At 35.3% G+C, this 12,239-nt stretch overlaps 1 protein-coding gene across 25 annotated transcripts in view; it reads left to right on the top strand.

Annotated features, from left to right (window-relative positions):
- The window catches only part of CNTLN (centlein), a 363,772-nt gene that overhangs the window by 294,012 nt on the left and 57,521 nt on the right, over positions 1–12,239 (top strand). The window contains exon 19 of one of the 25 annotated variants that reach the window (XM_086414993.1): positions 312–689. The exons of the other annotated variants lie outside the window; for them this stretch is intronic. Within the exon in view, the coding sequence (XP_086271119.1) occupies positions 312–395 (84 nt within the window). The 3' untranslated portion in view covers positions 396–689. Of the gene's footprint in view, positions 1–311; positions 690–12,239 lie in introns of those variants that run through there. 25 annotated transcript variants of the gene reach the window in all.

The raw sequence follows: 12,239 nt of genomic DNA, 5'->3' as shown, positions 1-12,239 counted from the left end.
TTTCTGTAAGGAATTGTAGAATTTTAAATAGCCTCATTTCCATTTTTGTGATCTGTGCTCACGCCTGTAGTAATAACGAAGTAGAAAGCTAGTACTCTCTTACTGTACTTCATTGTTAATCTCTAGAGTTTTCTTTTATCTTACCCCAATAGCTTGTGTAGTAAACATTCCTTGTAGGGTATTCAGTTTATATATGTCAGATTCTCTAGGGCCATGGCTTTTGCCAGATGAAGCACTTTTGATTTTGAGGCTGATGAAACACAGTGCTATTATTGATCTGTGCATGACATAGCCTGTCTCTCTCCTAGCAGAGTGTAGCAACATTTATCCAGGAATTTGTGAAATGTCACTCGGATCATGTTCGCAAGGTGAACTGTGCAAAAACCAGGATCTGAGCTGAGAATCCATGTGGAATTGGACGTGACTGTCTTATTCCTACATCCTATCTTCTAGATGAACCAAGTGATATTTGTTAACAGAATGTCTGTGCCTTATATTAGACTTTGTTAGGAACTATTATTATCACTCAGAACACAATGTACTGTAAAATCATACTTCTTATACCATTTTCAGATTCATTTGTGATCTTACCACAGACAATATTAAGAAAATGTGACCTGAAAACATGAGTTGTGAATTTATTCTCTGTTAATAATGAATCAGTGTTATAATATATTACACAGTCTTACTTATATGCCTAGTAGTTTTTTCACTTTGCATCAATATACTTTTAGGTATCTCTCTTTAAAATATCACCATACCTGGAAGTGACAAAATATAACATTTTTCTCACTGTGAGATTATTATGATTTTTAAATATCCATATAGTTTAGAGTTTGGTTTTAAATGCCTAATATATTGGCTTGCACATGGATAGATATGTGTGTTTGTATTTGTTATAATTCAGTTTAGCTTAATGCTCCTACTACATGTAAGACTCTCCAATAATGTGATATTCAGTAATAAATTAAACATGGCTCTTTCCCCCTGTACAAGATACAGTCGGGAAATGAGACATGTGGACTACTACCCAGGGGAACTGTTATATATATATAGCTTGTACGTAAGGTATACCATGGACGTGTAGTGGACAAAGACAGACTGGTTTTTCATTGAGGTCATTTTTTAATAAGGCCTTTAAAAGAGGTGGCATTTGGGCTTAGACATAAAGTTTGGTTTGATTTTGAAGATCCGTGTGTGGAACAAAATCATTAGAAGAAGGAAAGCTTGGAAAAGCATCAAAATGAAAAAATACTTTGTTGAGAGTAGTGAGTAATCTGATATATCTGTGGTTTTCAAGCCTAGCTGCATGCTATCCTCACATGGGGAGTTTTATAACCTTATGTGAAAGCATACCAACAGAGTTGGATAAAATATAACATATTCTTATAAATGCACACCAGAATTTGTCAAAAAATAAATGTAAAACCCTAGGGGCTAAAAGTCATTGGCAGCTTACCATTGTAACCAAGTGTAATTTGTCACTGAAATGAAAACAGCAAGCAAGCAGTAGGATAACTGAGTGTAAAATTTAGAGGGGAGGCCTGGGCTAGAGGTATGAATTTTAGAGTTAGGAGTATTTAAATTATATTCGGAGAAGGCAATGACAACCCACTCCCGTACTCTCGCCTGGAAAATCCCATGGATGGAGGAGCCTGGTAGGCTGCAGTCCATGGGGTCGCTAAGGGTCGGACACGACTGAGCAACTTCACTTTCACTTTACACTTTCATGCATTGGAGAAGGAACTGGCAACCCACACCAGTGTTCTTGCCTGGAGAATCCCAGGGACGGGGGAGCCTGGTGGGCTGCCATCTATGGGGTCACACAGAGTTGGACACAACTGAAGTGACTTAGCAGCAGCAGCAGGGAATAAAAGTAGATTAAAGAAGAGAAGAGGTACCCTGAGCCTTCCAACCCTTAGAGTTTGGGTAGATGAGGAAAATCCAAGAGAGGAGAGACCAGTTAAATAGAAAGAAAACCAAGAGAAAGATGTATCCAAGAAGCCAAGTGATAAAAGTATTTTGAGACATGTACAACCATTTGTGTCAAATTCTGCTGATTAGGATGAGTCCATGTGAACTGAGAAATGAGAAAAGAATTATTGAAGGATATAAATAAATGTGCATGTATTTTAGTTATTTCAATGAGTTTTCCTATTAGGATCAGAAAGCTAATGAAAGTACAAACTTACTTCAAAATAAGTAATGTAAAAATTGATAATTCAGCACTTTTAAGAAAAAGCTGACAAAAAGTCGTTAAGGATATACACTATTTGAAGAAAACAATAAAAAGCCTTTACCAAAAATGATCACATAACTAGGCCACAACACAGCTCTCGACAATTTTCATAAACTTGATATCGTATTAAAAATGTTGTCTAACACAAGATAAAAATAATCAATTTAAAAAGTCAAGTTTAAAAATTCTGATGCAAACTTACAGAGACATTTCTGAATAATTAAGGGACAAAGAAAAAGGTAAAGTGAAAACTGAGAAAATACTTCAGATTAAATGATAGTGAAAAAAAGAAAAAGAAAAAAAAAAGAAATGATAGTGAAGTAACACATAGCATAACATAGAATATGGGCCGAGTGGTACTCAGTTGGAAATGTAATACCTTTAAAGAAGATTCTTGAGAGTCTCTTGGACTTCATAAAGATCAAACCAGTCAATCCTAGAGGAAACCAACCCTGAATGGTCATTGGGAGGACTGATGCTGAAGCTCCAATACTTTAACCACCTGATGCAAAGAGCTGATTTGTCGGTTAAGACCCTGATGCCGGGGAAAATTGAAGGCAAAAGAAGAAGAGGGCAGCAGAGGGTGAGATATTTAGATAGCATCACCGACTCAATGGGCATGAATTTGAGCAAATTCCAGAGATGGTGAAGGACAGGGAAGCCTAGCATGCTGCATGAAGTCCATGGGGGTCTAAAAGAATCAGACACAACTGAGCAGCTGAACAACAACAATCCAGTGGATCGCCCAGCAATGAATGGAATGAAGTGATAACGTGTGCTGCAACGTGAGATGAACTTTGAAAACATGTTAAATAGAAGAAGTACTTACAAAGGCCACATACAGTAATATTTCATTTATGAGATGTCCAGAAAAGGCAACATGTATAGAGACAGAATTTAGATTAGTGATTGTACAGGCCTTGGGATAGGAAGGAAGTGTCTGTGAATGGGCATGCGGTTTCTTTCTGGTATGGATGATGGAAATGTTCTAAAATTACTCTGTGGTGACAGTTGCACAAGTCCATAAACATACTAAAAGTCATTCAACCATATATTTAACGAATGAGTGAATTTTATGGAATGTAAAGTATACCTTAATAAAGTTGTTAATAAAGTAATACTATATTATGAATGCTTAGGTGAGATTGAGATTTGAGTTTCATATCTAAGTTCTACCAGGCACACAGTTTTCCAAAGCGCAGAAAAAAGTAGAAGCAAATGCCTCCTCATTTTATGAGGGTAACATAACTTTGACAATACAAGATAAAAAAAATGTTAGAAACGGAAATTAATATAAACATAGTTATAGCACTGATTTCCAAACCCTTGGTAAATTTAATCAATATATTTTTTAAAAATCATGAATAAGCCAGGAAATCCTAGAAATTTAAAGTTTAATTAGAAAATTTATCCATGTAATTTACCATTATAACAAAGAAGGGAAGAAAATATGTTAAATTTGCAGAATCTAGGGTGACATCAACAAGATGGCAGAATAGGAAGCACCAGATCTTTTCAACAATACTCAGACCGGTTCCTTTTGTGAGAAATCCAGAAACCAGCCCAGAGGCACCTGCACCCCTGACAAGTGCATAGCCAGGTGCACTGAAGTTGCTTGGGAAATCTGTAGCACTGTTTTGATATAGTCCTTCACTTTGGCACACCACCTTGTGATCTGGGAGAAACTCCCCGTTCCCAGCTTCTCCTCATGGAGGGAAAGAATATATTGGACCTTAAGCCTGTCTGAGGGACTGACTTCTTTCTCACCTGTCTTAGAGCACTGATGGGACCTGCCATAGTGTAGATACCTGGGGGTCACTGAAGAACCTAAAGAAGCTGGATGGCATCCTGCTGTTCCAGAGGAGCCATGTCACAGCAGATGGGAGGTGATATAGCTCGGTTTCTTCTCCCTCAGAGACAAGAATGCAGTGTGTGTCCAGGGTTCTGGCTTTTTAGTAGCTGCCTGAGGGACGAGTATGTATTTAGCCTAGTTTGGGACACTGATAATATTGGGCATACTCTAGGTACATCCCTGGGTGCTGCTGAGAACAAAAAAGAGCTAGGTGGCACGCTGCTATTTCTAAGGACCTCAGTACAGAAGACAGACAGCAGAGGGAGCAAGAATTTATCAGCTCCTGAAAAAAAATCCTTTATATTAGAAATCTACACACATGCATTGGAAGAAGTCACATCTCCAGAAAAGATTTGAGAGTTCCCAGAATCTCTAGCTGGACTGATTGATGAAGACCTTTCCTTATGCAAAGCCAGTTCATAAAGACCAGAAGAGATGTGTAGTTCTTCAAGTTCAGTTATAACAACACAAAGTTACAAGGAACACAAGGAGATAGTAAATGGCCCAATCAGAGGAACAAAATAAATCTTCAGAAATTGACCCTAAAGAAACGGAGGTATATTAATTATCTGACAAAAATTTAAAATAACCATCGTAAAGATGTTCAATGAGCTAAAAAAAAATGAGCTCATTTTTTTGTTAATGATTCATGAACAAAATGAGAATTTCAGCAAGAGATGTGTGTGTGTGAAAGTCGCTCAGTCGTGTCCGACTCTTTGTGATCTCATGGACTATACAGTCCGTGGAATTCTCTAGGCCAGAATACTGGAGTGGGTAGCCTTTCCTTTTTCCAGTGGATCTTCCCAACCCAGGGATCAAACCCAGGTTTCTCACATTGCAGGTGGATTCTTTACCAGCTGAGCCACAAGGGATAGAAAATGTTTAAAAAAAAAAAAAAAAGAAAAAAGAAATGTTGGAGCTGAAGAATACAATAATCATACTGAAAATTCACTAAAAGGGTTCAACATCATACTTCATCAAGTGGAACATAGACTCAGTGAAATAAAAGACAGGTCATTTGAAATTACCCAAGGCAGAGAAGTAAGAAGAATGAAAAAGAGTAAAGAAAGTCTGAGGGACTTATGGGATATATCTAGTGGACGAATACTGTGGGAGTTCCAGAAGGAGAAGAGAGAGAGAACGAGGCAGAAAGTTTATTTAAGGAAATAATGGCCAAAAGAAAAAACTGCCATCAAGGAATACTATATCTGGTAAAAGACCCCTTCAAAAATAAAGGAAAAATAAAGACTTTCCTAGAAAAAAGCTAAGGGAGTTAATCACCACCAGATCTGACTTACAAGAAATTCTCAAGGAAGTCCTTCAAGTTGAAGTGAAAAGATGCTAAACAGCAATATGAAAACATGAAATTATAAAGCTTACTTACTTGGTAAAGGAGAATATATAGGCTATATAGATGAACACAGAATACTGTGATACTATATTCTGTATATAATACTGTGATACTTTAACAGTGTGTAATCACTTTTAGTGCTGGCATAGAGTTAAAAAGACAAACATATATAAACTATGACTGAAAAATATGTTATTGGACAGACAATATAAAAAGATGTAATTTATAACATCAATAACATAAAATGTTTGGGGATTCATTTTGATATTTGGCAAAACTAATACAATTATGTAAAGTTTAAAAATAAAATAAAATTAGAGTAGAGATGTATTTAGAAGTCAAGTTTAATTGATGTTCAATTAAGTTATCAGCTTAAAATGGTTTGTTATATATGATGTTTTATGTAAGCCTTAGAAGGTAATGGCAACCCACTCCAGTACTCTTGCCTGGAAAATCCCATGGATGGAGGAGCCTGGTGGGCTGCAGTCCATGGGGTCACGAAGAGTCAGACAGGACTGAATGACTTCACTTTCACTTTTCACTTTCATGCATTGGAGAAGGAAATGGCAACCCACTCCAGCCTTCTTGCCTAGAGAATCCCAGGGATGGCGAGGCCTGGTGGGCTGCCGTCTATGGGGTTGCACAGAGTTGGATACGACTGAAGCGACTTAGCAGCAGCAGTAGCAGCACCATGGTAACCACAAAGAATATACTTATAGAAGATACACGAAAGGAAATGGAACAGAATAAAAGCTCATCATTATAAAAATTAACAAATTACAGAAGAAGATAGGAAGAGAGGAAAATAGGGACAAAAAGAGCTATAAGATAGACAGTAAACAAAATGGCAATAGTAAGTACTTTCTTATCAATAATAACTTTAAATGTAACTGAATTTACATTTATTTCTAAATCAAAAGACAAGGAGTGGCTTAAACAGATTTTTTTTAAAGAGCAAAATTCAGCTGTACTATACTCAAATTTGTTAAAGTAGATCTCATGTTATATGTTTTTTTTTCCACAATTAAAAAAATGCAGATAGCCTTTTCATACAATTAAATACCTTTTTATGGTGAAATTCTCTTAATAAACTAGGAATAACAGAACTTTCTTACTCTGTTAATTATCTCCCTAAATCTTTAAACAATAATCATACTTAATGGTGGAATTTATAAGAATTCTTTTTAAAACCAGGAAGAAGACATTTATGCCTACTGTGACTGCTCATCTTAAAAAATGTGCTGGAGGGCACAGGCAACACATTAAGAAAAAGAAATGGAAGTTTAAAGTATTAGAAATGAAGAAAAAAAAACTTTATTAGTTCCAAATACTATGCTTATCTGCACAGAATCTCAAGACAAATTAATAGTAGATTTTATCTAGATTCATTTCAGTTCAGTTCAGTCGCTCAGTCATGGCTTGACTTTTTGCGACCCCATGGTTGCTAGATATAAAATCAATATATGCTAAGATAATGTAATTTCTATTTACCAATATTCAACAAAATATGCTATTTAAAAATAAAATAAAATTAGAAAAAAAAACCTTTGTAAATCAACTATAACAATTAAAAAACACTTGTTTCTGCTTCAAAAAAAAAATATAAAGAAATATTATTTAAGTTATAGCAGGAATTATATGTATCCAGAAAGAGAAGCAGAAAAGGCAATGGCACCCCACTCCAGTACTCTTGCCTGGAAAATCCCATGGATGGAGGAGCCTGGTGGGCTGCAGCCCATGGGGTCACTAGGAGTCGGACACAACTGAGCGACTTCACTTTCACTTTTTCACTTTCATGCATTGGAGAAGGAAATGGCAACCCACTTCAGTGTTCTTGCCTGGAGAATCCCAGGGGCAGGAGAGCCTGGTGGGTTGACGTCTGTGGGGTCGCATGGAGTCGGACAGGACTGAAGTGACTTAGCAGCAGCAGCAGAAAGAGAAGATGGAACCCAAAATCAGAGATGTTAAAATGTAAAAAAGGGATGTCTTAAAATCACTGTATACCTTTTGGAAATACACACATTTGTTTAAAAATATAAAGAAATGTCAGGGAATTATAAACACCAAAGATGTTCAGGATAATTCTTACTTCTGGTGAGACAGATGAAATAAGATCATGACCTTCAATTCTGTTGGTAATACATTGCCTTTGTTGAGTGATTGATAAAGGGATATTTGTTTTGAATATTTGAAATATTTCATAAAAAATGAAAAAAGAAACCTATCGATGTGATTATCCCAGAAAAAGATGTGGGAGTATGAGCAGAGGAAAAATCAGAGAAAGAAAAGTTGGGAGAGTACAGTAAAGCAGAAAGGAAGGGGAAATTTTCAATTAGAAAAAGAGAAGCATTGGTTGACTATGTCCGATGCCATAAAGGAACAGAAAATGGGACAACTTAGAAGAGGTTGTTGGACTTTTTAAAGAAGGCTTTATACTAGCAGGACTCTTGATAGCAAGTAATAGAAACTGAACTCAAACTAACACTGGTCGGGGGGTGGAGACAGGGAAGCTTACAAAATCAAAGGATGGACTTGGGAAGAATAACTAACTGGAACCAGATAGTGATGTCTTTAAGGTTTTCTCTTTATCTCATTGTCTGCCTCTCAGACCAGCATTTTCCATGTAGCCCTGGCCATGGGTACTATCTCTGTGGTAACATCCTTAGAGCCTAGACCCAAAAGAAGAAAAGGGATTTTTCTTTCTCATGTTTCAGTCTTCCCTTGATTTAAACAGTTTACAAATTTCTGAGAGTACTGGAAAAAATATTTGTTTATTGTATATTTTTAGTTAGGATATAGATTCATTTCATTATATGCATATTTTTTATCTACATGAATAATTAACAGGAAGTTTGAAAGTTACACAGGATACAAAGCAGTTTTGTTGGGCAGAACCAATATACACATCGCAGTCCATCTAATGCTTCTGACTCACCCAGTTAATTGCCAATCATTGTGGCACTCAAAAATGCCCAGTTTGAAAAATATATATCTAAGTAGTATGTACTCTTTGAGAACCACTGATTCAGAAGGAAAGCAGAGAAACCAGCCTAATTAATAAAAATGAAAAGGACTCCAGACTACCCTCTTCCTAAAAATCTGTATAAGTCATAACATTTCACTTAGCATAATTGACTGAGTCAGGTAAATTATTGAGTGACTACTCTGTTAGGTCAAGCTCTCCTACTTGAATATGATGAACAGAAGATAATTCTAAATAGAAAAATGAAATGAAGAATGGTGGGACAAGTTCCTATGTGAAATTTTTGTGTTAAAGTTTATTAAGTAAAACCAATAAGAAATATACTGTGTAATTTAGTCTAAGTCCATGATTTGTAAATCTCTTTTTCCTCCTTTAAATTTCTATTCTATGTCATGAAAGGTTTTTTTCTTACTTTTTTAATATATATTTCCACATATATTAATTTTTAATGAAAAAATTCCATTTAAGTTATATCAATAATGTTTTATAGTATCAGATCCAGAGATGACAAAAACCATTCTTATGAAGAAATGTCCTGTTTTTACTCTATAGAATCTTGTGATGCTTGCACCGGACATAGAGAAAAGCATTATTAACTTGTTTCCCTTGAGAATTTTAGTAGGGCATACTTATAAATGTAATCACGATCAAATGAAAACTTAGTACTGCTGCTGTGGAGTTTGTAATAAGTTGTAGTGTGTTTTAACTATCCCAACTGGCTTTAATCCAAGTAATTTGTTTGCAGGCTTAGATATAGTACAGCTCAGGAAAGACATGTGGTGACTATTAACCCTATCAGTAAAAAATTTCATTTTCTAAGTAGTAAGATTTTGTTCATATTTAGTATATACTTAAGAAATATATAACATATCACTCATTTGAATATATAAATGTGGAGCTAGAAATGATGATGTTTGACTTTATTACCCAGAAAGCTGATAAAATTTCATTTAGATTAGTGTGATAATGCATGATTCATACAAATTGAGTCCTGTATAATTTAAATAAACATAATGTTAATTTACATGCATTTTAGAAGCTTATGAATATGTCTTATATAAATTCCAGAAATATATCATAGTCTATTATAAATTTTTAGAAGTTGAAAATGTTTTGAAGAAATACTAATACCTGTCTTCTGAAGTCTATGTAAGAATTAAGTATTATGAGCAATTTTTAATTGTTTAGGCTATGACTTCCATTTACTAACAATACTATATATGTGGGCATTAGAAGGCAATGGCACCCCACTCCAGTACTCTTGCCTGGAAAATCCCATGGACGGAGGAGCCTGGTAGGCTGCAGTCCATGGGGTTGCTAAGAGTCGGACACAACTGAGTGACTTCCCTTTCACTTTTCACTTTCATGCATTGGAGAAGGAAATGGCAACCCACTCCAGTGTTCTTGCCTGGAGAATCCCAGGGACGAGGGAGCCTGGCGGGCTGCCGTCTATGGGGTCGCACAGAGTCAGACACGACTGAAACGACTTAGCAGCAGCAGCAGCAGCAGCAGCAGCTTTCTCAGACCAGTCCACCAAGGCCTTTTTGTGCAATATATACAGTACATTAAAAAGCAATATCATTCCACTACCATGGAAAAAGCAATCAAATAAAAGTATTGAAATCTATTGCTTAGGAAAACCATATTTAATTGGGGAAAATGAGGCAGACTTCATGAGACTTCTGCAAATATTCTAGAGTTTGGTAGCCTCTATTCCTGATAACTCAATCACTATTTGTAACTTCACTTGAAATTTTATGGCTGTTCTTTATGTAAATACAGATAAATTATTAATATCACCCTGAAACATCAACTGTTATTTTTGGTGATTTGGCATGTTTATTTCTTTTCTCTCTTTTCTTCATTGTTTTAGTGGTTCAGTTTGGGTAAACTGAACCCCAACTTTTGCTCCAGCCCCTATACAACCTAAGTAACTGAAAAAAAGTGTTGATAAAAGGGGTAAAGGAAAAATATAATTTAAGAGGAAATATGTATATATTATAGTACCTGTGAGGAATAGATATTCCTGTGTTGAATTATCTGAATTTAAGCAGTAGAAAGCAGGAGAAGGGGAATAAAAAAGACGGATTTAGAAAGACATTGTTCAGTTTCTCTTTTGGCATATCAGATGGTACTGCCAATTTTCTCTCATTCCCATTAGGGAAGGAAATCAGAATGAGAATGCATTGCAACTTGATGATCATCAGTAAGTATGCCATGTGTAGATCAGATATATGGAGGATTGAAACTGAACTTATAATATTACCATATGAACACTGTGAAATTTCTATGTTAGTAAAAATCATGAATTATTTGGGATATACTTTTGGTTCCAAATATCTGTCTCCCTAATGGTAAAAAACTCCACCTGCCAGTGCAGGAACGCCAGAGACACAGCTTTGATCCCTGGGCCCGGAATATCCCTTGAAGTAGGAAATGGCAACCCACTCCAGTATTCTTGCCTAGAAAATTCCATGGACAGACGAGCCTGGCAGTCTACAGTTCTTGGGGTAGCAGAGTCGGACATGACTGAGCAACTGAGCACACACGCACATGTACGTTTTAAGGGCACTTTTGTTTTAGTAACTACAATAGGTGATTGGAAATAATAGCAGAGCTACAGTTGAGCAATTCTTGCTATAAGTAAACCAAATATTGATTTTTTTCCATGAATACTTAAAAGTTAGTTGTATTAGTTAATTTTTCGAGTTTCATACATAATACTTTTTTTGCTGATTCTTTTTCTATAGCTTCGGAAACAGAAGTTTAAGTCATGAGGTTTAACTTCAGTCTAGTTAAAATCCATTAATTTTGTTATTCAGATTATTTTGAAAACACTATATTGCTAGTATCACATAGGTTAATAATTATTGTAAGTGCCTGTAATGTCAAATTAAATTTAATACAAATTAAAAGATACATGTTAAATATTTTTAGTATTGGGGTTGTTTTTAAAAATAAACATATTAGTAAGCTGTTTAAACAATTTGACATTTGAAATAATACTTTTGATTTGAAAATAGTTGATTTTCATTTTGAGAAATAATATTCAAGTGTGTTTACAATATAATTATTGGACATCATCTAGAACTTACATTACAAAGCATAAAGGCATTGAATTCATTTTACTCCTTGTAAATGTTACTGAGAGTAGTGTATCTCTTACCATATTCAGATATCCATATTTCTTTGATAGAATCTAATTTGAGCACAAGACAGATTGGCATTTTCAGTACTATAAAAAACTGCTTTGTTAATTGCAAACCATATTTAGTATGACCTTATAACAAAGTAGCACCTTAAGTGTCATGTTTTGTCTTTAATGTGCACACTGGAGCTGGGTTCATCTGTACTAGACAACTGCACTTCATGAAAAGAGATTTTTTCTTGATAGGCAATTAGCAGTAATTAGGAAGATTCAACTCAATAAGATGTCAACATGAGATTGTTTAAAAAAGTTGAATGTCAGTGACTCAAAAAGAAAGTTCTTCTGACACATAGGTATGGCATGTGAAACACGAAATGTTAATTTAACTTTTCTGCTTATTATTCATGCACAATATTATTTTGTCATTCAGACACTACACTAACAGAGTGTAAAGGGTGTTAAAATAGTACTGCTAGAATAAAGAGAGGATTAATCTACCATTGGCTAATTAGCCAAAGGGTACTTAATGGTCTCTAAAGGCTACTGAAGTCTAACTACTAGCAAAAGCATTAGTAAAAAGTCCTCTATATTACCTTCATTTGCTTGACATTTGGTGAAGCATACTGTAGGCTTTTAATAATTAAACTTGTCAGAAAATAGTTTGTA

The sequence above is a fragment of the Bos grunniens genome, chromosome 8 (assembly GCF_055505025.1).
Source record: "Bos grunniens cultivar Pamir isolate PY7600 chromosome 8, Bosgru_T2T1.0, whole genome shotgun sequence".
NCBI classification, from domain to species: domain Eukaryota; kingdom Metazoa; phylum Chordata; class Mammalia; order Artiodactyla; family Bovidae; genus Bos; species Bos grunniens.
Note: the sequence above shows the minus strand (reverse complement) of the source record. Positions and strands in the feature narration are given on the sequence as shown.